At 41.3% G+C, this 27,824-nt stretch overlaps 1 protein-coding gene across 4 annotated transcripts in view; it reads right to left on the reverse strand.

The window, feature by feature from the left end:
- The window catches only part of LOC135717608 (uncharacterized), a 215,107-nt gene that overhangs the window by 19,236 nt on the left and 168,047 nt on the right, over positions 1-27,824 (reverse strand). For all 4 annotated transcript variants that reach the window (XM_065239735.1, XM_065239740.1, XM_065239744.1 and 1 more), the window contains 2 exons: positions 20,386-20,539; positions 6,109-7,329 (listed from right to left, as the gene is read on the reverse strand). In XM_065239735.1, coding sequence (XP_065095807.1) covers positions 6,109-7,261 — 1,153 coding nt within the window. In that variant the 5' untranslated portion in view covers positions 7,262-7,329; positions 20,386-20,539. The remainder of the gene's footprint in view (positions 1-6,108; positions 7,330-20,385; positions 20,540-27,824) is intronic.

Below are 27,824 nucleotides of genomic sequence, written 5' to 3' on the forward strand. Positions count from 1 at the left end.
CAATGGGCTTGAAAAGTTGAGCCTGGTTCAACTTTTTTCAATTCAAGTGAGTTGATCAAGTCAGTTGAATGGCATAGTTTACACGTTCAATTCGCGTTCAAGTCAGTTGAATTCAACTCACTTGATCAATTGACTTGCCCTGTCTAAACCCAGCTTAAGACCAGCAGGTCCCGAAGAAACGTGCTCAACTTTTTGACTCAGCTCTGGTACACGGCGAATGAGAACAACCCAAATTTGAGTTTAGTTCACTCATAATCGCCAAAAGTGCAGGAACTCAGCGATGAGTTAATTTGCCTCATGTTTTCCCAGGTTTTTCCAGGATTTTCCAGGGAAATATTCCTGAATTTGAGAAAAGTAAAGATTGCATTCACTCAGTCTATTGGTACTACTAGGAGACTGAATAAAATTTTCGTCGTTTCCTCATTTTCCGGCAGATTTTTTAGGTTTTCCACAGGAAACCATGAGACAAATTTTACTCATCGATGAGTTCCTACACTTTTGGCGATTATGAGTGAACTAAACTCAAATTTGAGTCGTTCTCATTCGCCGTGTACTCTCTTCGGTCAGAGATCGCAGTAGGCCGCACTTGAAAGCTGACGTATTTTTCTTTTGCTGTGTATTTTTCGTCAGCGAATTAAACCTTTTTTTTTACTTGAATTTGTTAATTTGTGTGCTGAAATTTAGTCTCAAGTGTTCATAAAGTTATCATTTAGTGATATATCGTGTTTTTTCCTGTGTTGAGGCGTCCAGTTTTGAAGACAAATTAAATTAAAAAAGAGAATAATATAGCAAGTGAAAAATAGAAACATGCAGTGACAAAAGAAAGAAGCAAGAAAAAAAGGTCCGCCTTGAGTGCTTCGGTTGACCTTGAATTTAACCTCCAAAATCTACGTCGCAGCTTTAGTTCAATTGTTTGGTGTCGGTTTAATTGCCTCCCGGGAGCCCGGTTCTCCGAGTTCGGATGCCACACTTTCGGCGCGTAGTTCTATCAACAATCAATACGAAACTAACGATTTTAAATTTGCTCACTACTTGACTAGCCTATTAGTCCCAAGCAAACGATTAACGTACCCCATTCTAATACTACACAATGTTTTTTTTTTTTTTGATACGCTATGAAAGTTTGACAGATAAAATGAGGGGTTCGTGGATTTTCCTATGTTTCGAGGGGTGCATCGATTAGCTTGGGACCGAAGAGAGTACCAGAGCTGAGCCAAAAAATTGAGCACGTTTCTTCGGGACCTTCTGGTCTTAGAGTTACCTCTGTGGTTGAATCACTTCCAAGACCAGATTGAAGGAATCCTTCCACTTCACATTTTCAGAGGCACTAATCGTAACATCCAGAAGCTGTTCAGGCCTGCAAATTATCTGCAGCAAACACTTCCCAGGTAACAATTGTATGCTTAACAAGTGTTGTTCAGTCGATTTTTATTCAGCCTTAGTTTGAATAATTGTTGTACATAGACCACGTTAACCTATGTTCAGCTTTTAAACATCTAAATCTGGTGATTTTAATCAGCCAAAAGCTTAACAGTTATATAAATTAAAAGCTTTTTAAGGCATTAAATAACAGTCTTTTCCAACCCTTGTTCGGCCTTCTAGTTTTATTTAGAAAAAAAAATTGGTGGGGTTGTGTACAAGACACGACCGCAGGGTTGACGTAGACTACGTTAAGCTGTGTAGTGAAATTTTCGTGCATTTTTTCTAGATATTGATTTAAAATACAGTAAAAGTAACCTATGATTTCGCTCCTATGTACAAATTTTGGATTTCCTACTTAGTAAAACTTGGTTAAATTCAGGATCTCATAAAAATGCGAATACATACGGGTCATTCCAGCTCAAGTGGGTACAAAATTTAAAAAAATTGTGGTCGATGTCACCGACTTGAGCCAAACTTGGCCAAAACGCTTATTTTGGAATTTTGAACAAACGCCTTTTTTGATTTTGCTCTAAAGTGTCTAGATCCTTCTGGGCTACAACCCTGGATTTTCGAGATTTTTTTAAATTTCAACTTTCAGAAGAGATTACTCCACAGCCAAATAAGCTATTCGTGATCTTAGAACGTGAAATTGGTTAAATTCAGGACCTCATAAAAATTCGAATACATAGTCTATTACAATTTGGTTCCTAAATTACAATCAGATGTGAGTAAGGCTTTCTTCAGGTGATTCATTGAAGCATCCAACAATGACCGTCATGATGGCTGATATTCCCTATCACTTCAAGATTTCTAGGACACAAATCTTGGACGGTTGTGACATCACTCATGAAATTGAAACTCCTTGTATACTTGACTGAAAAAAACGTGAAGTTCCAGTTTCTTTGTTAAAAGTTTTGTGAGAGCTGATATCTGTACTCTTGAAATTTTTCTATGGTAATAAGATTGATCCTCAGCGATTCAACTTCAAAACGCTAAAAATAAATGCACACACAAAAACGGAGTGCACAATGTTGCATCAATGTTATGCACCATTTCATAGTTGTTCGAGATGATATCAATTAGCCATGAATCCCTCCAATAAGTTCTCGATACATCTTTTATCTACCGATTGAACAAATAAAAAAAAATACTAGGCTGTGTTCCATTTGGAAAATTTTCACTTAGATTTGAAACTTTGAAAATAAGTTAAGATGTTCGAAAATCCCTCTGTTGTAGATCGGCCGATTTTCGAGAAAGCATCTGTCAAATTGATTCCTTGTCTGTCAGAAATAAGTCTGCTGGAACAGCAGGTTTATTTGAAAATGTTCCATCTGTCAAATTTAAGTAAAAATTCACCAAATGGAACACAGCCTTAATATCTTGAGCACAGAATCGTTTCTTGTTGTGTTTGTTGTATTAGATGCTAGATAAAAACTTCTTTTATAGATATTTGTGCTGAAAATACCTGGGCCGAGTGGATTCAAGGAGAAAGTCGACGAAGAAAATCTTGTCAGTGTTACTTAGGACCTAATGCAATGTTCAGCTTGAATTGTTTCGCTTAGCTGTACCAATGTAAACAGAAAATCGATGAAGAGAATCGAACATTACAAGCAGGCCCTTTTGAATGCTCACTGATGAATTTCAGAACCTAGCACTGAAAAAACTCGACGGTACCTCTATTTATGCTAAGAAATAAGCATTGCAAGTCCCTCCTACTTGAAGAATTATGCAAAAAAAAAACTGGGGTTGTATAAACCGTTCTATAGCATAATTTTCCAAGTAGGAGGGACTTTCATAGCTAATCTAAAAGCATAAATAGAGGTAGCGTCTGATAATTTCAGTGCTTGGTACAGAAAACTGTGATCTGTGTAGGAAAATCCTTTTTATAACCACAGAAACACCCCGTTCCCGTTTTCTTATGCAAAATAATGAATGTGCGTTCACAAAACACACGAAATCTTAAAAAAAAAACCATAATAAGAATTTGTTTTAATTCAATCAATAGATTAAAGATGCACCGAGAATTAAATGGAGGGATTTCAAGCTAGAATGTTCTGATCGCGAAATATTGAGTATCAATTGGCTAATCAAAGTTGGCACTCGTGGAGAATAGGAGAACTATGAGAGTGATGATGGTTCCAAAATTTTCCACGGGGAGGTATACGAGTGCAATCTTAAAATGCTTTTATTTTGCAAACGGAGCATTTCATTTAAATATGGTTGCTGCTACAGTTGCAGAAAAGCTGAAATCTATGTCTACACATACAAATCTGAAAAGAAATTATTTTTTCTATATTATATGTCTATTAAGTAGTCCTTAAGTTTTCTACTATCGTAGCATTAACCAGATTTAAATAAAATGCTACATTTGCAAAATAAAAGCATTTAAAGATTGCACTCGTATACCTCACCGTGTAAAATTTTGAAACCATCATCACTCTCATAGTTCTTCTATTCTCCACGAGTGCCAACTTTGATTTGCCAATACCGAAATTTCGCATAAATGTCCAACCCATTTTGTGTGGTGTGTGCTGCTGATTTTCAGTGTTGCCCAATGATTAGGGAACTTTCATAAATAACGTAGTAGTTGAGGGAGGAGAGGGGTTTCAGGGTTTGAATTTAACTCGTGGTTAAAAGTGACAGATGAGTTATCGAATAACCCTGCTATACGAGCATGGTTATTTCGGACCGACTAGAAGTTAAATTTTGGTAACCATGGCTGAGTTCTGTTTGAAAACTGATCAATTTCCGGCATTTTCGAAATGTCACGTTTAACAACGAGTTAAATTTAACTCGGCAATCGGTATACAGGGTTACCCACTCGAAGTGTTACCAGATTCAAACTGCTATAACTACCACACTATTAATGACAGCGCACTCAAATTTATACCAATGACAGTTCATTCAATTGTTTACAAGCGTACAAAAGGAAACATGCTCCGTTTTTTTAGAAAAAAAGTTATTCGTGATCGAAAGAGCAAAGGAATTGGTGCGCTTGCACGAACGTGGCGAATTTCCGAACATTGTGTTCTCTGATGAGAAAAATTTCCCTATTGAGCAGTTCATAAACTCTGAAAATGACCGTGTTTACTTGACCGAACGCACGTACGAGAATTTAAGCCAACGAATGGTCACCCGAAGTAATTTCCCATCGCAAGTGATGGCGTGGGCAGCCGTGACCTCTGATGGCCGCTCTCCAATCGTTTCCATCGAGCCTAGTGTCAATGTAAATGCGACTTATTATCGTGAAAATATTTTAGAAGCTGCTTTAGAGCCGTGGGTACGCAAACATTTCGGTCGCAAAGCACGGACGTTCCAACAAGACTCGGCACCGTCACATAAAGCGAAAATTAACCAAGAATGGTTAAAAAATCATTTTCCACGCTTCATTTCGTCGACACAATGGCTTTCGAATTCGCCAGACGCAAATCCGATGAACTTTTCCATTTGGTCCATTTTAGAGAGGTGCGGACTAAAAAATATGCCAGTGCCAGATGTGCTAAAGAAAGCGATTGTACGTGAATGGGTCAAAATACCACAAGCTCACATTCGTGCAGCATGCAACTCGTTTTTGACCGTTTGAAGGCCATAGTCAAGGCAAAAGGTGTCCACATCGAGCTAAAGTGAATGGATTCTGAAATTTTGATTATTTACAAACATTTTTGCCATTGGAATCAATAAAAAATATTTCACTTAAAAAAATTATTGTCATTAGAATAGGTAACACTTCGAGTGGGTAACCCTGTACAGCCAAAGAAGTATTTCTCGATTACTTTTTCGCATTTGATCGTCGATTTGGCGTAACTGGTAGCTCGCCCACGCATGCTAGTACTACCATCAGATAGGGGAAAATTTTCCCAACCTGTCAGCGGTCTTAGTATGTGGGGCGAGCTATTAGTTATGCCAAACCGACGATAAAATGCGTTGTTTACAAAAGCTGATATGTCCTTCTGAAAAGTAATCGAGATTTGTAGTTATCATTCAGGCAAGGAGCGCTTGCGCCATCGAGGCGACGCCGCTACCAGCAGCCAATGATCTCGACGAGAACGACGCGCAAAGTTCGAGGTGCAAAACTCGAACTCTGCGCGCTTGACTGGAGCCGCCTGCCTACTGCTGCTGCTGCCACCTGCTTACCCGCCGTCCGAAGCGAAAATGAGTTGAGGCACATTAGCAGCGCTCTTTTATAACTTTTCTGATTCAAGCAGCAAGATGTGCAACCAAATTGTGCTTGATTATGAGGACTGGGTTTGGGGAGAATGTTTATTTCATGAAAACAGTGATAAATTATCACGTTTTATGTGTCCATTTTTAAAACAGTTTTTATGAAAAATTGAAAAAAAAAGATTATTGCAACAGCTTACGAAAGGTATTTCCTATCGATTGGTGTATTCGGATTTTAATTTCGTCTATAAATAACAAAGCTTATAGCGTTCAAAAAATTACACCTTTTCGTGACGGTCGCAATTTTAGATTTTCGATTTACCCCCAGTACCTTCCCGTAAGACGTATTCAACGTCAAAAAAAATATTATCACAACCACATAACGTACGAAACGTAGAAAATACCCCCCTTTTAGTAGTACAACCATAGAGCTCTAATGACATCGACACTCCTCCAACTCCACCCCACCCAAGAACAGTGTATCGTACTACTAAATCATGACAGTGCCTCATAGCACGTACTCACCTTTGCCTTCGCCGAAATAGTTCAGCAGTTCCACGTAGAGCACGCCAAAGCTAAACGTCACTCCATCAGCAATCAAATTCACCATAAACGAAGCGAAGCACACTACCCAGCCCCAGCCCCCGTCCGGTGGTCTCGCTTCGGCGTATCCGCCAAGCGAACTGTTCTCATTCGACGAGGAGGACGTGCTGGAACCAGAACCAGATTCTTGGGACAATATGCTGCCCACCGGACTGGAGCAAATCTGCTGCTTAGTGCTACTATTGTTGTCATTGTTGTTGTTGTTGTTTCCGCCACTGCCAAGATCCTGCTCGGCGCCGGAGCCACGACAACAGTAACCATTTTCCTGTTTTCTAAACTGCACGTGATGTACCGGTCGATCGTCGATCACGGTTTCGACCGGCAGCTGGAACTGTAGATTAAGCCGTTGCTTCTGAACACCACCATTCAATTCCTTGCCAAAGCTCAAATTTGAAGGACTTTTCACAATACTTTTCGGTTTACGCTTCTCGTTTTCCACACCCACTTTCAAGAGCGGTTTCACATCCTCTGCATTTTCATCCGTTTCCGTCGAACTACCCCGAGCATCCAGTGCCACCAATTTCTTCAGCCTATCGCACTCAATGCCCTCATCTTCACGTTCAAAAATTTTATTCACATAAATGTTCCCCCCCTTCAAAAGCGATTCCTTTTCACCATCACCACCGCCATCTTCCCTATCGATCTCTTCTTCATCTTCTTCGCCACTACCAGCGATCACTGCCGCAGCCACGGCTTCACCACCGTCGGTGCCACTTTCGAAACTTGCATTCTTTGTCTCTGGATCATCCGCAGCAGTGCTTCCACTGACGCAGGAACTGTTTCCCGAATCACTGGACGCTTGGTGCAGCCCGTCGGACCCGCCAAACGAACCACCGGACGAGGACACAACGGACCCGGCCGGAGCCCACTGGCTTCCGCTGGGCGATTGCTTCGGTGTCGATGTAGAGGAGTTCGTTGATTGTTGTTGGTTCAAGCCATTTCTGGTATTGCTGTTATTGTCCTTGGTTTTAGAATGTTGCACAGAAGCGGCCTGCTGCTGTTGCTGCTGCGGTTGCTGGCTGATACCGGCGCTATCGTTGGTATTAGTATTATTGGAGACTCTAACAATATCCATTCTGCGAGATTAGGGCGACTACTACGCCTGGATAATGGGTCTAGTTGAGGGGCTAGCATGCGGAATACCTGCCGGAAGAGAAGGGAAGAACAGGGCATTAGTTCAAGCTTTATTGTTATTGATGCTAATAAGAATCTTTACCATTACACTTAGTAACATTTTTAGCTACGACCCATACGCGTATTTCGTCAGCTCTCGTTTCTTCTTGCTTATTATTTAATTTAGATTTCACATTTAATTCAAAATAATCATTTATAATAACTGATTATAATTGATAGTAGATTTTATGCATACAATAATGTAATTACTAACCCTTTAAATTTGTCGAACCTCTTAACGGAATCCCTTTCTGAAGAGCTTTGAATGGGTTGGTTTATTTCCTTTAAATTCCGTTATAATTGCTTATCTTTTGACAGATAGGCGTATTTCGTCTACTACTTGCAGACTTCATCAGTGCCAAGTATCTGTCAAAAGATAAGCAATTATAACGGAATTTAAAGGAAATAAACCAACCCACTCAAAGCTCTTCATAATTACTAACGTTTTATGTTTTACCGGTTTTACCCTTCTTACAAAGAAGGTTATACATACCGCTTGGAAAACCGACTTTCGATCTGAGACCCAGAGGGCCATGTATCATATACCAGTCGACTCAGCTCAACGAAAATGTCGGAAAATCGGAAAATGTCTACGTGTGTGTATGTACACAGACAAACAGACGTAACTCTTTAAATATTTATTCTCTCTTGAAAGCATTGTACCACAGACAAACACAGGGCTGGTAGTGGGTATGTGATGTAATAGTAGTGACTTTAGTGACTAAAATTACGAAAATAGTGACCAAATAGTGACTTTTAAACAAAAATAAAGAGACCAATAGTGACATTTATTGATCGGAAAGATATGGTTCTAATCATCCATTATTCCGGTATTGTTCATGCTTTTTAAAAATAAAACATATGATTTAAGGAGACATAAGTATGAATCGAATAAGCAAGAGCACGTTCCAATTCTAACCTCCATTTCCTCACTCTGCAGATTACGAATTTAGATCGCAAAATAGAGGCACAGAGAAAAATGTCCAAAGTATCGATTTTAGCCAGCAATTTTTGAAGATATAGGATATACAGTGTATCTCAAATTTGAGCGTGCAGCTTTCCTTCATTTTCAGAAAAACGGCTCTAAAAGCACAAGGTTTAAAGATACGTCTCTAAGTTTTTGGCTGCTAAGTCATCATAAATTTATCAATTATTAGTAAAGTATTGGTAATTATCGGTTGAGTTTATAAAAAGTTAGAGCTATTTTAGAAAAATGCTTTTATGTTGAAAATCCTTATTTTCTTGAAATTAAATGAACCTAACTTTTAGACATTTTACTCTTTTTTAGCCCTAATAAATATCATTCATATGTCACTAATTTTACTAAAATTCGTCCACCAGGTAAATAGTTGAAAATCGAGCGTTTTACTAAAATAAATCTAATTTCATAGAAGCTCTTCCAATAAAGTCCAAAACTATAGCGATAAATCAATAAACATCTGTTCAACCACCAGCCGAGATTTAAAAAAAAATATCTATTCACCATGTTTCAAAAAATTGTCCAGGGTGTACGCTCAATTTTGCGATACACTGTATATGAAGCGATGCATTTAGCAACATGAAGAACTGCAGTCTAGAATTAAATGTACTTAGATCTAAGTTACCCAGGTAACAAATTGATGCTTAACAAGTGTTCTTTCAACGATTTTAATTCAGGCTTAGTTTAAATAATTGTTGTACATAGACCATTTTAACCTTTGTTCAGCTTTTAAACATCTAAATCTGGTGATTTTAATCAGCCCAAAGCTTAACAGCAATCTAAATTATAAGCTTTTCGAGGCATTAACAAACAGTCTTTTCCAACACTTGTTCAGCCTTCATTTTTTTCAAAAAAAAAATATAATGGAAGACCGCTTCATATCATATATCAATTTTTTTATAAGACTGCTTTAGAATGTTGCTGACTAATTGGATTTAAATATTTATGTTGTTATTATATGTCTTAAAATTACCTTTACATTTCGGGATTCGAACCGGCAGTCGCTGATTCACAGGCGTCAACTTTACCCACTCGACTACATAAGCATATTTGAGGCAGAAGGTACGATCATTAACATGAAGCACGTCAAAATTAAGTTGAATAATAGCAACCGGAAGAGTATTATTCAGCAATGCAGAATTGTAAACAATAAATTGTGACAGTAAAACATTGCTCTCATTTCAAGTGCAGTAAACACAATGTGGACACAAGTGCGCGATGTATTTCGGTGCTATTTTAGTGCTATAATTGAGTTATATATTTTGAAATGCGGTCTGAAAGTTAAGTGCAATATAAAGTGGTGAACAGACAAAAGACAGGAATACTAATGTTAATACTTCCGACGTCGTCAGTCCACTTCTAGGTGGAGCTATTCTTAAAAAGCTCCTCTTCCTTGTCTCTACTCTTTGTGCTGCTTGGGATAGGCAGGTAGGTAGGCAGTGAATTTAGAATAACTAAAATGTCGAGAAGGCAACAAGTGACCCTGACGACATTTAACAATATTGTGCAATAAATTCATATTATTCTATCAGGCTATCAGAATATTTGTAGCGCATTGCTGGTTTGTGGAGTAGTATTAAGCTTAAATAAGTCTTGTTCAGTCTTTATATCAGCTAATTTATTGAGGTTGAATTATGGGGATACAATTCGCTTCATGCACTACTAATCAGCTGTCTATTCAGCCTGGTGTAAATCAGCTTCGTACACCTTAATTCAACCAATAATCAACTTTTGTTCTTACAATTCAGCTTGAATTGTTACTTGGGAGCCATGATTATATTAATAAAAGACCCTTCTCTTCTTTGTAGTCGCTATAACGAACTGGTCGTCTTTTTTCTTTGCTCCATTCCTCCCAAGGATAGAATCTTCTGTAACATCTCAAACATAGAAAAGAATCATAACTCTGGGACAACTTTTCTAGATCGCAGTTTAAGAAAAAATCTCATTATTATGGCATGAGGAGAATTTTCCCATATGGAATGATCACGGACATAAAATACAATTGAATGCGTCTAGGACTTAAAATCTCGATCGTGAAAAATTAGAGATTAAGGAATACATTTTAAAGTTTTTTTTTTTTTTAAACCTGGACTTGGATTTTTTTTTTGTTTTTGTATTACCGTAATATTAGTATGGAAAAAATACAATACAACTTATTGTATTTAAAAAGGAACTCAAAGATCTGTGACATGATTTTTTTCTCGATGTTTGGACGGATACTAAAGCTACCGAGGGTCAAAGATTATTCAAACTGCTGGCCTTTGAACAAATGTTGAGAGCTTGAAAATTTTCCTAGATCATTTTTTGACATTATACATTGAACCAACGAGAGAAGTAATTTTTACCTGGAAATTCAGCTAACCTCTTCAAAATAGGACTTTAATGACATGGTAATGAATTCTACTGGATACACTGGTTCAGTCCACATGTCATGCTGGTGAAGGTTAAGTGAAATTCACTTAAGTTTTTCGTGATTTCATGGTATGAAAATTTTCTCGTCGAATTCGTAATTCAAAAATGACGAAGGAAGAAAGTGCGTATTCGTCGTTGTTTGACGAGTTGGAAATCCCAGGCTTCTTCACATGAAGCATGAAAATAGTGACCAAGTCACTAAAAAGTGATCTGCTACCAGCCCTGCAAACAGACATAACACTCGCAAGTTGTTCATCGAACAAGCATTTAACGGATAAATTTAAAAGTATCGTAGTTGGTAGTACCGCCACCTGTGGCACACATAGTCATTTTCCTTGCGTTTGATGTTTACACACTACCACCATCTGTTCAGCGTATTACCCACCACAGTGTACTAAACAGATGGCGCTAATGTTTCAGCGACGATGTTTTACAGTGAGAAATATTCAATGTGTTATGTCTGTTTGTCTGTGATTGTACCTACACAGTTCGAAAAAGTAGTGTAAATTTCTGTTCAATATGATGCACATCGATGGAACGTCACATATCATATAAGTTTACATTTATAAATCATGTAGCAAATATTGCATACAAAAGCCCATCTTTGTAAACAACATTGTTTACAAGTTGCTCGGTTGCGTGAAATGAAATACAAGTTTACGTGAATGAATGTTTACATCACAATAAAAATTCAGAATTTTTATCTGTGTAAGAATAGAACCTCAGTAACAATATCTCTCGAGCTTGTCGTGGAAAACAAACTTACTCGCTAAGTCGTAGACAATGTATTGCGTGCTCTCAACTTAGTGTTCTAGATGCACTTCCACAGTTGATTGAGAGCTTTCGATGCCTTTACCATTTTTGCATTAGTATAATTGTGTGGCAAGTAAAATCATATTCAATGCCCAAGGAAGTCGAAAAAATTTCTAAACCGAAAAATTCCTAGACTGAACCGGGAATCGAACGCAGCCACCTTCAGCATGTTCTTGCTTTGTAGCTGCACCTTTACCGACTGAGCTAAAAGAGGCCCCTGAGACTAAATCCGATCTGAAACCAAACCCATCATGTGACACATCAAATCACATGAGAATTCAAAAACCAGTTCAATTTTTCGGAGAGCACAGGACCACAATGGGCACATTTGGACTTGTTCTGAGTACTCCCAGGGAAGCGGTCATCACTGCAGTATTCGAAATCAATCTAAAGAGCTCGGAACATTCCCGTAATTTATAAAATTTCCTAATATCTCAGAAATTCTATAAATTTTCTGAAATGGATGGAACTGCCCTAAAGTTTTCTGATATGTACCACGAAAGCAAAACATTTTAAAAACCAGCCAACTAAAACTAAAACTAGACCAAGCGACTCAATTGAATCTCCTAAATATCATATTATCTTGATTATTTAATTTCGAAACATGCAAAACAAATTCAACGCATCAACCCACATATGAGAATGAATACTAGTCACGAAATGTCCACACACTGAAAAGTAGCGTCCATAATCGTTATTAAGGGAAGTACCCACACAAAACTTGAGTACGGGTGAAATTTGTCTGTAATCAGTGCAATCAGCAAAACTTAAAAATACTGTTTTTTGGGTACTGTATTTTCAGTCAAACGGTGGATCAAAACGCTACAATAATAGTTTTAATAGCCTTGTTGAAGATCCCAACCCCAAACCCCAACATTAATAATTCTTCGTGATCTATAAAAGTCTAGACTTTCCAGAAGTTTTCGATGCATCTCAAAAGTTATTGGAACTGCCATAAAGATCTCTTAACTTTAACAAAGTCTTCAAGACTTCCGTGCCTAAATTCCCAAAAGTTTTCGAAACTTAAAGTCATGGAACATCCCTTACTTAAAATATCTGAGCTACCCTGAACTTCTCTGGACCTACCTGAAGTTTTCGATCCACCATGACAATGTTCCCTAAATTATCAAGAAGTTCTCAGAAGTTCCTAAACGTTCCAAAAATTCACGTTACGTTCACGTAACTTCCCTTAAAATCTTGATGTCATCTAAAATCAATAAACTTCTGATAAGTCCCAGCAACTTTCCTGAATTAGCCGGCGCCGGTGGTGTAGTGGTAAGCGTGACTGCTTTCTCACCCCAATGGGTCTGGGTTCAATCCCAGCCGAGGTCGGTGGGATTTTTCTGAGGCATAACAATCTCTGGTCACGTCTTCCTTCGGAAGGAAAGTAAAGCCGATGTCTGTCGGTGATTGTCACTAGATTGCGGAACAGAGACCGACGTTAAATAAAGGAAAGAAGAAGAAGAAGAACTTTCCTGAATTTAATTGAACAGTACTTACAGTACGACATTTTCCTGAAATTTATAGAAAAGCCCTGAATGCCCTGATGAGAACTAAACAGAGCTGTGCACAGGAGGGTTGGGGCAGGCTTGTTGGTGGAAAAAAAGCAGAAATTTGCAAATACCGAAGAAAGAAATACGGATCGGAACAATCGGCACAGACCTACGCGACGAAAGAAGGACTGCGATTGGAAATTCGGAACATGGAACTGCAAATCGCTCGGCTTCCCGGGCTGCGGTAGGTTAATCTATCACGAACTTCAACCACGCAACTTCGAAGTCGGAGCACTGCAGGAGCTTTGCTGGACGGGACAAAAGATATGAAAAAGCGGGCATCGAGCGGCTACTTTCTACCAGAGCTGTGGCACTACCAACACGAGCAGGGAACCGGCTTTGTAGTGCTGGGTAAGATGCGCCAACGCGTGATTTGTTGGCAGCCGATCGACGAGAGGATCATCGACGTGCACTGCCCACACGAAGGGAGACCCGATGACGAGAAAGAAGCGTTCTATGCGCAGCTGGAGCAGGTGTACGACGGCTGTTCGCAACGGGACGTCAAAATCGGCATCGGCGACATGAACGCTCAGGTAGGACGGGAGGCAATGTATAGACCGGCAATCGGGCCAAACAGCCTGCATGCCGTATCGAACGACTACGGCCAACGATGCGTGAACTTTGCAGCCTCCCGGGGTATGGTAGTTCGAAGTACCTTTTTCCCCCGCAAGGATATCCACAAAGCCACCTGGAGATCACCTGACCAACACACAGAAAACCAAATCGTTCACGTTCTAATCGACGGGAAATTCTTCTCCGACATTATCAACGTCCGCACGTACCGCAGTGCGAACATAGATTCGGACCACTACCTAGTTGCAGTATGCATGCGCTCAAAACTCTCGACGGTGCATAACACCCGTCGAAGTCAAACGCCGTGACCCAACACTGAAACCTGCCTTCATACCGACATTACGAATGCTGAACTCGCAAACAACTACACAATCTACCGCTGTGACCGGAATTCTAGCACCAGCGCACTGCGACGTGGCGGTGGCGTCTTAATTTCCGTGAAATCCGAGCTGAAATGTAAGGCTGTGTATCTTGTGGACGTTGAGAGCCTCGAACAAATTGCTGTTCAAGTCGATTTACAACATCAACCGATCTTCCTGTGCTGCATCTATATTCGACCAAACAGTCAGCACGACATTTACACCAAACACGCTGAGTCCGTACAACAGCTCCTTGGTATGGAGAACCCTCACGATACAACCATAGTTGTGGGCGATTACAATCTGCCAAATCTAGCTTGGGACTTCGATGAGGACGTCAGAGGATTTCTGCCTCTCAATGCTTCATCAGAACAGGAACTCACTGTAGTGGAGTCCATACTGTCTGCTGGATTGAAGCAAATCAACGATCTGGTGAACACGAATGGTAAGCTTCTTGACCTGGTTCTCGTCAGTGACTCCGATTGCATCTGCAATTATGAAAGTTAATTGTCACCACAAGCCGTTGGTTTTAAAAGTTGACTCCCGTTCGAGAGATCATCCGCTTCCGTACCCAGCAGCCCGCAGTGAGTATAATTCTGCACAATGTGATTTCGATGTTGTTAACACGAGGATTGCCGCCTTGGATTGGGTACAAATACTTGACCAATCCACCATTGATGCCACCGTCTCCATATTCTACGACAACATCTATAAAGTAATCCAAGATACTGTTCCGGTGAAGACACGAAAATCTTGTTTGCAATTTCAACAACCTTGGTGGAATCCGCAATTGCGTAATCTGCGTAACCGTCTGCGTAAAGCTCGAAAACGTTACTTTCGTTCCCGGACCGCAGCAAACAAGTATACGGTGCAACTAGTAGAAGCAGAGTATAATAGTTTGCAGGAAGCTCGCTTTCGTGAGTACGTCGATAACCTCCAGAGGGGTTTCAAGGAAAATCCATCGTCGTTCTGGTCTCTTATCAACTCTCGGAAAAGATCAGCTGGTATTCCCGTGGAAGTCTACTACGGTCAGCGAAAAGGTCAGCAGAACCGGTGTCGGTGGTAGAGCTTCTACTACCGTAGTATATATATTTTTTAAGCTTTATTAATCTCTTTAATAAAGCTTAAAAAAAATACTACGGTAGTAGAAGCTCTACCACCGACACCGCTTCTGCTGACCTTTTCGCTGACTTTTTCCGAAGTGTTTTCGAACCCGATCAAACTCCTCCACCGCAGCAATACATTGATCAGCTACCAAGATACGACATTCACCTGCAGCAGCTCATCTTCAGTCAAGAAGCTATTCTCAAAGCCCTTTGCTCAGTCGATCCATCGAAAGGTCCAGGCCCGGACCGTATTCCACCGTTTCGTCAAGAACTGTGCAGCATCGTTGGCCACTCCCGTTATGTCTATTTTCAATCGATCGCTTAAGGATGGCGATTTTCCAGATGCCTGGAAGCTCGCCTCAATTACACCAATCTTCAAGTCCGGTAGCATGCACAAAGTGGAAAATTACCGACCTATCTCGATCCTGAACTGCTTGGCCAAAGTTCTCGAAAGTCTTCTGCATGAGAAGTTGTATCCAGCTGTTCAACCCATAATCTCAGAGTTTGTGGTGACTTACACGAACACTCCCCAAATAACCAAAAGTTCCGCATTCAACGATTAAAATCACTTCCAAGTTCCGTAAAGTTCAAATAAAGTTCCAACCGAACCTTCAAGTTCCATAAAGTTCAAATAAAGTTCCGACAAGTTCTATAAAGTTCGAATAAAGTCCCGACAGAACTTTCAAGTTCCATAAAGTTAAAATAAAGTTCCGACAGAACTTTCAAGTTCCATAAAGTTCAAATAAAGTTTCGACAAAACTTTCAAGCCACATGAAGCAATCCGCCTTTATTTGTAACAAAATTGAATATACGTTAATATGAAATGATCAGTGGCCTTAATAAATCATAATTCTTATATTTATGCAATGCATCAACATTCTTCCAAACATAAAAAAAAAAATTAAAAAGTAATTTCCTGGATTCGAACCCGTGTATTCGGCATGCGATCTACGAACGCTAACCACTGCACCACAAATGTGTTGGAATACCCTGCGGATAAACATCAATTTAAAATTCATCAAGGTGTTGTGTTTCGTATTCAAGTCACTCAGCTGGCACTGAAAGCTCCAACAGTAGGCGGGACAACAGCTCACTTTATTATATCTCAGATGACGCAGCGGTTCGTGCTGGGGCTCTCACGCAGAAGGACTTGGTTTAATTCTTCAAACAGCTCCAATTCTACTACTAATGCTGATAAATTAATGCACATTAATAATGAATTGGTGATTTATTTTCTAAAAGTTCCGTTCAAGTTTCGCCAGAAGCTGCTTAGAATGCTCTTCAATTATGATACCGGAACTTTCAAGTTCTTATTACGACTTAAAAATGAGGCTGCTTAGAATTCTATAGACCACCACCAACCAAGCTGCTTAAGCCATAAATAGCATTTTATCAGAACTTTTGGTTACTTGGGTCTTATAGGTAGCATCAAGAAGCGTCAGAAAGTGGACTCCGTTTACATCGACTTCTCTAAGGCTTTTGACAAAGTCCCTCACGACCTAGCCATTATGAAGCTAAACCGCATTGGTCTTCCACCGTGGATCGTTTGTTGGTTGAAATCATACTTATCATCCAGGAAGGCTTTCGTTAAGGTACGTGATTCCAGATCCGAGGTATTCCATATACCATCGGGGGTTCCACAAGGAAGTCACCTAGGACCTCTCATTTTCGTTCTATTTATTAACGACGTGTGTGATATGCTAAGTTCCTGTAAGTTGCTATATGCGGATGATCTTAAGCTGTACCGTGTGATCAAATCAATCGTGGATTGTTGCTCACTACAAGCTAATATAGAGCGATTGTCATCCTGGTGTCAGATGGATGGAATGCAAGCCAGTGCTGCCAAATGCAAAGTGATTGCCCTTACCCGCTCTCACTCTCCGATCATTTTTGATTACTCTATGAATCAATCGCCGCTGGAAAGAGTTAATGCCATTAAGGATCTTGGGCTCATCTTGGACAGCAAACTACGGGTTAACGAGCACATATCCATGACAGTTGCAAAGGCCAACTCCATTCTAGGATTTTTGCGCCGCAATACTGCACAATTCAACGACGTGTACGCCCTGAAAGCGCTGTACTGCTCTATGGTCCGCAGTGTTCTTGAATATGGAGTACAAATTTGGGCTCCATATCATGCTGTTCGTGTAAATACTGCGCATCGAGAGAATCCAGAAACAGTTTACAAAGTTTGCATTATGACGTCTGCCATGGACAAATCCAGATAGCTTACCTCCGTACGAGCATAGATGTGTGCTTATTGGACTGCAAACACTAACAAATCGCCAGAGAATGTTCATATTTGACATGATTAGTAATCATATTGACTGCAGTTGTTTGCTCGGAAACATCAATTTCCACACTCCAGCTCGCCGTCTCCGCAACTATTACTTTCTGTGGACTCCCAGACTGGTTAATGATGTGTGTGATGTTTTTGATTTTAATATAAGTAGACCAGTTTTTAAGAATAGGATTGAGTCACTTTAAACCGTTTGTATGGCTAAAATGTCAAAGATGGTGGTTAAATAAATAAATAAATTGAGCAACTACGGGACGCCGGAGTTGCCCAGAACTACGCGCAGTAGCTAGAAGTTGCAGTACCCACGGAAGAGCAGCTTGGCGCAGCTTCTCTTGAAGATGCCTGGAGGGACATCCGTTCCGCAATAGGTAGTACTGCTGCAGCGACACTAGGTACTGCAATCCCGGACCGAAGAAATGACTGGTTTGACGGCGAATGCAAACTGTTAGTAGAGGAGAAGAATGCAGCACGGGCGAGAATGCTGCAACACCGCACGAGATTGAATGTGGAGCGATACAGACAAGCGCGGAACAGACAAAACATCACCAGGAAGATCGAGATCGCGAGGCGATGAAAAATCTGTACCGCGTAAATACCGCGCCGCAAGCCGATATGTGCAAGGACTTGGACGTTAACATTTTCACGAACGAGTGTGAGATGATTGAAAGGTGGAAGCAGTACTATGACGAGCACCTCAACGGTGATGCAGCAGAAAACGAAGGTGGCACGGCAACAGACCTTGGAGCACGCGCAGAAGACGACAGACTACCGGCCCCTGATCTTCAAGAAGTTGAGGAGGAGATCGGTCGGCTGAAGAACAACAAAGCAACGGGTGTAGATCAACTACCAAGTGAGCTATTGAAATACGGTGGTGAAGCACTGGCTAGAGCGCTGCACTGGGTAATTGCCAAGATTTGGGAGGAGGAGATATTACCGGAGGAGTGGATGCAAGGTGTCGTATGCCCAATCTACAAAAAGGGCGACAGGTTGGATTGCTGCAACTATCGCGCGATCACATTGCTGGGCGCCGCCTACAAGGTACTCTCCCTAATTCTATGCAGCCGCCTGTCACCATTTGCAAGAGAGTTCGTGGGGCAATACCAGACGGGATTCATGGGTGCCCGCGCTACCACGGACCAAATTTTCGCGATTCGGACGGTTCTGCAGAAATGCCGCGAATACAACGTGCCATCATTTGTTCATCGATTTCAAATCCGCATACGACACTATCGATCGAGATCAGCAATGGCAGATTATGAACGAGTACGGATTTTCGGACAAACTGACGCGATTGGTCAAGGCGACGTTGTGCGTTGTTCGAGTATCGGGGACACTCTCGAGTCCCTTTGAATGTCGAAGGGGGTTACGGCAAGGTGATGAACTTTCGTGTCTGCTATTCAACATCGCGTTAGAAGGTGTGATCAGAAGTGCTGGGATAGACACGAGTGGCACAATCTTCACGAAGTCCACCCAGTTTCTTGGCTTCGCCGATGACATCGACATCATGGCACGGAACTTTGAGACGATGATGGCGGAAACGTACATCAGACTGAAGGCTGAAGCTAGGCGGATTGTACTTGCCATCAACGCATCAAAGACAAAATACATGAAAGGAAGAGGTTTTAGGGAAGATAATGTTAGCTTCCCACCCCCAGTTCAGATTGACGGTGACGAAATCGAGGTGGTCGATTAGTTCGTGTATTTGGGTTCACTGGTGACCGCTGAAAATGATACCAGCAGAGAAATTCATAGACGCATTATGGCAGGGAATCGTGCCTATTTTGGACTTCGGAGGACGCTCCGTCGAATAAAATTCGCCGCCGCACGAAGTTGACTATCTACAAGACGCTGATTAGACAGGTGGTCCTCTACGCCCATGAGACCTGGACTATGCTCGTGGAGGTTTCGAACGGAAGGTGTTGCGTACCATCTACGCTGGAGTGCAGATGGATGACGGAACGTGGAGGAGGCGAATGAACTACGAATTGCACCAGCTGCTGGAAGAACCATCCATCGTCCACTTTGCAAAAATCGGACGACTGCGGTGGGCTGGGCACGTCGTAAGAATGCCGCACGACGACCCAGTGAAAATGGTTGTCGCAAGCAACCCAACAGGAACAAGAAGAAGACCTGCGGACCCTTCGCAGAATACGAGGCTGGCGAAGTGTGGCCATAGATCGAGTAGCTTCTTCTGACAGCAGAGGACAACAAGGCCATGTCTACAGAAGCGAATTCTGCCCTTCATCCAGTCGCATGATGGTCCGGTTACCTTTTGACCGAATATCGCGAGTTGTACAACAATGGTACAATGACAACGGAGTCCAGTTTGTTCCGAAAACCCTCAATCCGCTCAATTGTCCCCAGTTCAGGCCCATTGAAAGCTACGGGGCAGTTATGAAGAGGAAACAGAAGGTGAAAGATAGAGTCATCAAAACGGCAGCTCAGATCAAAAATTGGTGGGATAAAATCGTAAAAAACAGTGGACAAGACCGTTGTGCGCAGCTTCGAATTTTCTATTTTTTTCTTAAAATATAAGGAATAGTATGCACTTGAGTGAAAACCGTTTTCAAATCCGTTAATTCCAATCCGAAATTGACCCAAATGATGTTATTCCATTACTAAGTGGGTCATGCTGTAGATTGATGTTTCTGCGCCCAGTCGGCCTTCTTTATCATGATTTGAACTTGAAAAATGCTTTAAATTTTAAATAAATTTAAAACAAACTTGCAAACCTCGTTTCTATTAAGTTTAAAACATTGATATTTGAAATTCAAGTTTTTGATTGATATATTCTACGTTCATCTATAAATGACAAAGTTATAAGCATTCAAAACCTTACACCTTTTCGTGACGGTCGCAATTTTAGATTTTCGATTTACCCCCAGTACCTTCCCGTAAGACGTAGTTTCCAAATTCCAAAACAAACACTTACCTCTTGCTTCGAGAGTACGTTCCGCTTTCTCTTGGTTTGTTTAGAATATAGGGCTGGCGAGTTGAATTCACCGGTTGTGTAACGCTGCTTACGTTTCGTTGAAAAGGCGTCCATGCGGTTTTATCCGAATCTTACCCGCAACAATGCAATGAATCTGCAGAGGGAAAGAGAAAGAGAGAAAAAACGACATGAGCGAAATGCTAGATTCTGGATATATGGCGAATGATATCGATAAGTATAAATATAATCAGCCACAGTCAACAACGGGATGAATTGAAAAATTGATCAAATTAGCAAATTGACATTTGTACATTTGTCGTCGTCGTCGCCGTTCGATCTTCCGCCTCTTCAACGATGTCAATTTCAACCGAGTTACGACGTCAGCATTCATTTTTAGGTACGTACACCGATCAGTCGAGACCGGGTGGTGTGTCTCTGAAGATCAATTGTTTAATTATCGCAATCATCGTGGGTGGTTGTGAGTGTTTACGTTTTCAATTTACCGCTGGTGCCAGTGTGAAATAAAGCAACAGCCCTGTATAACAGCCTAAGCGAAGATTTAAAACCACTCACTGTAAATAACTTTAAAATATGCTTGAAAAGAAATTTGTTGTAAAATAAATTTTCGATTGGAAAAACTGAAATTTGGATGGATCTAAAAAAAAATGTGTGTCGAAATAGTGTCAGGTTTTAAACGCTTATAACATGGCCATTTAGCGGTGCAGGTGGTGTAGTGCTAAGCCCAAAGGCCCTGGGTTCAATCCCAGTCGGCGCCGACGGGATTTTCTGAGGCATAAAATCTCTGATCCCGCCTTCCTTCGGAAGAGGAGTAAAGCCGGTCCATGAGGTCGATACGTAGAGTCCAGGTGTGGGAGCTGCCTCCCTGGCGTCGATAGCATTGGTATTCAGTACAGAAAACAAAATCAACGGAAAACAAATCAAGGAAAAAAAACTTGGCCATTTATGGATGGATTTCAATTCTTTTCGCACCATTTGATTCAGATTTGATGTAAGATTCGTTTGTTATAAAGATTAAAGTGGTTTTTTATTTGTAAACTATTGAAAATTGATCAACCAACCACGTGCTTACTTGCTATTAAACATGTCGAAACCTGTCAAAATCCGTTCGAGAAATTTCAATATTTGAACATTTCGCATGGAAAAATAGTGAATTAGCTTTAATTTTTACGGCAAATAACTCACCAATACTGGTAGAAGTCGACAATCTTTGCACTCGCAATAAAACATTCAAAGCACGCGACCGGTGAGACTAACTTAACTTTTTTGTCGGTTTTAGTCATATTTGAGCAGATGTTTTAAAAAAATCATCAAATTTGGATGGTAAAAAGGGCAGTTACTTACTTGCTCTAACTTGAAAGATCAACTAGATAGAAGGTAGCTATTTTTGACGAATTTATTCAGATTTATAAGACCTATTGGATGGTGCACAGTCAGATCAGAATTCTGTCACCAGAAATATAAAGTTTTGATTAGCTATTCCTATTCTTCATAGACTGTCGTCGTTACTTGTGTAATGAAGACTAAACAAATGTAACGTTTGTAACGCATTGATTTGTCAGTATAAGATATGCAAGAAAATCGATGAGGAGAATCGATCAACAATGATAGGCCCTTTTCTCGTGTTGCACGAGAATTCATCATTAATGTGTAAATACTGGTGATCTCAAACTAGGCAATACCAGCGCCGGCCGCGCCCAAACGCAGTTCAAGAAAGGAATGGGTAGGAATGTGTTGATGTGACACTCACTTTGATGGAAGCCGAGCTCTGCACTTCCACGAGGAATCACTGGGATGTTGGGTAAGAGGGTTGGGTTTGCAGCAGAGTTCGTTTTGGTAAACGATAAGCTGAATTGATGTCCTAACGATCAGACCTTGGGATTTAACCCACGGTCATCTGCTCAGTAAGCAAAAACGCAAAGGCAAAGGAGCTCAAAACACCGAATTGCTGTTATTATCATGTAGTCATATCAACAAGTAAAGCGATTGACTAATATTGACTCATGATGTTCTGCTCAGTAATCAAAAACGGTCGCTCTAACGCCACTGAGCCCCTCATATTACATCATACCGTTGCTTGAGTTGTTGTAATCATTCAAACCCGGAACCGACGACGACGACAAGTTTCGCAAAGTACACGATAAACAAGCGATTCGGCCATAAATCTCTTTAATATTAATGGACCTGGTCAGATATGGGAATTCTCACGATTGTCATTGACGCACGACAAGATACATTAAAAAAATGGTCATCCTGGAAAATTCTCGTCAAACAACAATTTCTTGTCGCACGACAAGATCACCACGACAAAATCAAGAATCCATCCAGTCGCGACTATCTATTCTAGTCATATGTCACTCATTCTGTTCCTTGAGACAAAGTCTATAGGTCGTTTAAAAAGGAGGATCACGACAAGAAACCATCCATTCTAAAACGGAGGTCAGATTTAAAAAAGGCCGGAAATAATGTTAATTTCCATCAATATTGGTATTTCCTATTTCAGAAAAAGTAGGAAATACTGCCAAATACCCTTCAATATGCATATTTTTGGAATCAGGATGACGTCTCGAGACCGAAAATGTTGTCCAACGCCATGTTGAAATCAAAAATGGTGGCTTCCAATTTCAGAAAAAGTGGGAAATACTGCTAAATACCCTTCAATATGGATATTTCCGGAATCGGGATGACGTCTTGAGACCGAAAATCGATGTCCGACACCATTGTTTAATCCATCATGGTGGCTCTCAGATTCTGAAAAACTGTCATATACTCTACAATATGGGTATTTACGGAACGGGTTCGACGAAAATATATGTCTGACACTATTTTGTAATCCAATATGGCGGCTCTCAGATTCAGAAAAACTATCAAATTTGGGTATTTTCGGAACAAGTACTACACGTACATCCCGAAAATCGAAATCTGACGCCAGTTTTGAATCCAAGATGGTGGCAAGTGACCTCAGAAAAACTGTCAAATACCCTATAATATGGATATTTTCGGAACTGGGTCGCGTGTATGATGCCGAAAATCGATGTTCGATACCATTTTTGAAATCCAAGATGGCGGCTCTCAGAGTCGGAAAAACTGCCAAATACCCTACATTATGCACACTAAAAAAATCTGAATTTTACTGGTGATGTAAACATCCATGCATGCAAACATTCATGCAGGTAAACTTCCTTTTCACGTTAACTAGCAGCTTGCAAAAAATGTTGCAAACAAAGGTGGAAAGTTGCATACAATATATGGAATATTGCATGACATGTCTCATAAATTTACACGATTTATAATGTAAATTTGTATGATTTATGACGCTCCATTTATGTGCATCATAGTAACGGAAATTTACGCTACTTTTTTTTAGCTCTGTGGGTATTTTTGGAACAAAACTACAATGTCCGACGCCATTTTGTAACTCAAGATGGCGGCCATTGACTTTAGAAAAACTGTCAAATACCCAATAATATAGATCTTTGCGACGACATGTAGATGCCGAATATCAATGTCCGACACCATTTTGAAATCCAGGATGGCGGCTTCCGGTTTCAGAAAAAGATATAAATACAGCCAAATACCCTTCAATATGAGTATTTTTGGAAAAGGAATGACGTCTAGAGAATTACACCTAGAAATAGAAAATGAGTGACCAGAAATCCAAAATGGCAGCTACAGGATACAGGAAAAGTTGGAAATACTGGGAAATACACATGCATGTGGGTAATTTGGGATTCGCGGTGGTAACTACGGACTAGCAATTACTGTCCGATGCCATATTAAATTCGAAGATGGTAGCTTCTGGTTGCAGATAAACTGGATAGTAATGTTAAATACCCTCACAATATGGGTATATTTTGAATGGGGACGATATGTAGAGGCTCAAAATCGATGTCCGACGCAATTTTGGATTTTAAGATGGCAGTCCTGTTTAAAAAAAACTGTCAAATACCCTTCAATAGACGGAAAATTGACGGCTGACGCCATTTCGGCATTCCAATTTTCGGCATCTGCACGTCGTCTTTGAGCCGAAAATATCCATATTGTAAAGTATTTTACAGTTTTTCCCACTTTTTCTTAAATCGGCAGCCGCCATCTTTGATTTCAAGATGGCGCTGGGCATCGATTTTCGGTCTCTAGACGTCATCCCGATTCAGAAAATATACATATTGAAGTGAATTTGGCAGTATTTCCCACTTTTTCTGAAATTGGAAGCCAAGTAATTGAGATGCTCCATAGTAATAAGCTACCACAGCAACCCACGGTTCGGTACACGGTCAACGGCTCCAACCATGATCTCGTCGATTACGATAAGGAACAGTAGCGGTGATAATATACATCCTTGCCTCACACCCGCGATTACCCGAATCTGGTCAGACAAAGCTCCGTTGTGCAACACTCTACAAGAGAAAGCCTCGTACTGCGCTTCGATTAGGTTGACGATCTTATCAGGGACTCCCTTGCGTCTCAGAGCGCCCCACAAGTTTTCATGGTTTAGCTTTTTCGTAGTCAATGAATACCAAGTACAGGGACTCTTGGAACTCATTGACCTGCTCCAAGATGATGCGGAGCGTGACAATGTGGTCCACACAAGATCTTCCAGCACGGAATCCTGCCTGCTGTCGTCGATCTTCTCCTATATCCGATTGAGGATAGCTTTACACAGAACTTTGAGAACAATACACAGTAACAGGATGCCTCGCCAGTATTCGCAAACAGTTGGATCCCCGTTCTTGGGGACTTTTACCAAGACGCATTTTTTTTTGTGAGGATAGCATGGAGTCAGCTTTGAGCATCTCTGCTGATATGCGATCGACCCCATACTTCGGATGGCTGCTTCTATCTCCTGCAATGATGGAGCTTCAGTGTTGACGCGAGTAACGCGCCTCACCCTTGGCGGATCATGCCGAGATGTTGATGGTTGGTTGACCGTTGAAACTTCGAGAAGTTGTTCAAAGTGCTCAAATCAACGTTTCAACTGGTCAGTGGGGTCGGTGAGCAACTGTCCAGTCGCGTCTTTCACAGGCATCCTTGGGTTCATCCTTGCCCCACTCAGGCGTCGTGAAACATCATACAGGAGGCGGATATTGCCAGTTGCTGCGGCTTTCTCCCCTTCATCAGCCAGAGTGTTCACCCACGCTCGCTTGTCCCGTATACAGGAACGCTTAACTTCCCTCTCTAGACCCAAATACCGCTGACGGGCCTCGTTCTTGGCTCATCGGGTCCTTGCTCGCTCTATCGCCGCTTTGGCTTCTCTCCGCTCATCGTTCTTCCTGTTCTTCTACGCTGCCACCTTCCGGAATATTAGCCGCGCGAGCCTCGAGTTCTTCGACGAACGATATCTTCACTGCTGGGTCTTCCAGTCGGCGTGTGTTGAATCGCCGCCCGAGTCTCTCCTCCCGTCGCTGAACCCGCCCAATGCGTAGGCGGATCTCACCGACCAGGAGATGATGGTCAGACGCGATGTCAGCGCTGCGTTTATTCCGAACATCAAGAAGGCTCCGTCTCCATTTTCGGCTGATGCAGATGTGGTCGATTTGGTTCACGGGAGACCCATGTGACTTTGGACGAAGAGCGAGCCCCCGATCACCATATCGTTGTTGCCACAAAACTCTGCAAGCAGCTCGCCGTTCTCGCTCATATCTCCGAGACCATGGCGTCCCATCATGCGCTCATAGTCCGAGTTGTCGAAGCCGATCTTCGCATTGAAGTCGCCTGTGTAGATCTTGATATCCCCTCTTGGAGTCTTATCCACGACAGCATTCAGTTGACTGTAAAGGTTCTCTTTGTCCTGCAATTCGGCATTCGCATAACATTGGATTATGGTAAGGTTTCGGACCCGTGATCTGAATCTGGCAACGATTATTCTCTCATTGATAGGTTGCCACTTGATGAGCGCAGCCTGTGGTTGGGCGCTAAGCAGAAAGCCAACTCCACGATGTCACGGAGCGTTTTCACCTCGCATACCAGAATATAAAAGTACCTGTCCTGAAGGCAGCTTGTGTTCTCCAAAGTTCGGCCAGCGGACTTCACTAAGTCCCAGGATTTCTAGCTTCATACGGCGGGCCTTACTGGCGAGTTGTGCCAGTTTACCCTGTTGGGCTAGCGTCAGTACATTCCATGTTACAATTCTTGTCCGTTGTTTAGCGCCAAAAGTCGTTGCCATAAAATCAGTTCGTAATCTTCCACTATAGGTTTCTGTAACCATTTGAAGGTTTTGGAGACAGTAGGTGGTTGGCCTAAGGTCTCCTATCCGCCGTGATGGGACTGCCATCTTGGGTATAGCTTTCGGGGAGAAGCATTTCGTATTCAGCCGCTGGATGCCAGTCAGATGCTGTTTGAGCCGCCCCTAACATGGAGAGCAGACGCTCGGGTTTTGTAAGCCACATCCTCCGAAAAGGATGCAGCTCCCCCTTCCCTGTCAGCATACGACCAAATTTCCCTAAGGTTACTCGTACCCCAGCCGGCGCCGCGGGGAGGAAGGGATAGGAGTTACTGGGCAAGAGGCTAAGGACCACTTTCACTTGTGTGATGGGTCTATTTTATAACCTTCAAGTACGCGAAGTACCGGTGGTACGCATTATCCCAGTCATTTGCCAGCCTGAGCTGAAAGGGTCCGTAAGGAATACATTAATTCGGAAAATTTTATTTTCTATCATTAAATGGGCTTAACAGAACTAAGTCTGTGCAAATTTGGAAGAAACTATCCAATTTTTTAGTTTTACACAGATTTTTAAACTTTTACCGAACTGGATTGACCCCGGCGTATTGGTTAACATCCATACCTCTCACTGACGTAAACAAAAATACACGCGCTTCTACAACAAGATTGCTGAGTAGAGACTTTATAATAGTGCACACGAATCACTTTTCTAGACTAGTTAATTCAGTTGTATAGAAGCAGAGTAAAAGCTGTGAAACTGCCGAGGGGGGCGACACATCTAAATCTCAATTCTAGATGCTCAAAAAATCTCACACTAGCGAATAAATCTTCGAAAAATCTTCTTTCATTTCTCGCATCTACTTGCATCGCGAATCATCTTTTGCAGGAAATCTTCAAAATCGTGATAAATCTTCTTTCTATCTACTCAGCGTACGTGCAGCTAGCCACAGCAAAACACAATATTTCCTGCATCGTAGATAGAGTCGTTCCCCTCGGAAACTGCACAAGTCTAAAAACAAACCTAGTTGACTATAAAATAGCTTCCAAAGTAGCGCTAACACAGTTTTTTAGCTGAGTACAGGTTGTTTAGTTGTTGAAAAATCACTTTTGATGTTTATGTTATTCAGCAAGAGTGGTTGGTTGTGTAGAGTAATATATTTACTTTATTAGCTTTGTTTTGCTGAAAATGTTAGTTGAGTAGTTCTGTTAACTTCCACCACAATCATCCTGTGGTGTTCCTCCGGAATCGTCTTGTGAACTT

This window comes from Ochlerotatus camptorhynchus, unplaced genomic scaffold (genome assembly GCF_037179485.1).
Source record: "Ochlerotatus camptorhynchus isolate MF236.1 unplaced genomic scaffold, CSIRO-AGI_Acam_v1.1 ptg000006l, whole genome shotgun sequence".
NCBI lineage: Eukaryota > Metazoa > Arthropoda > Insecta > Diptera > Culicidae > Ochlerotatus > Ochlerotatus camptorhynchus.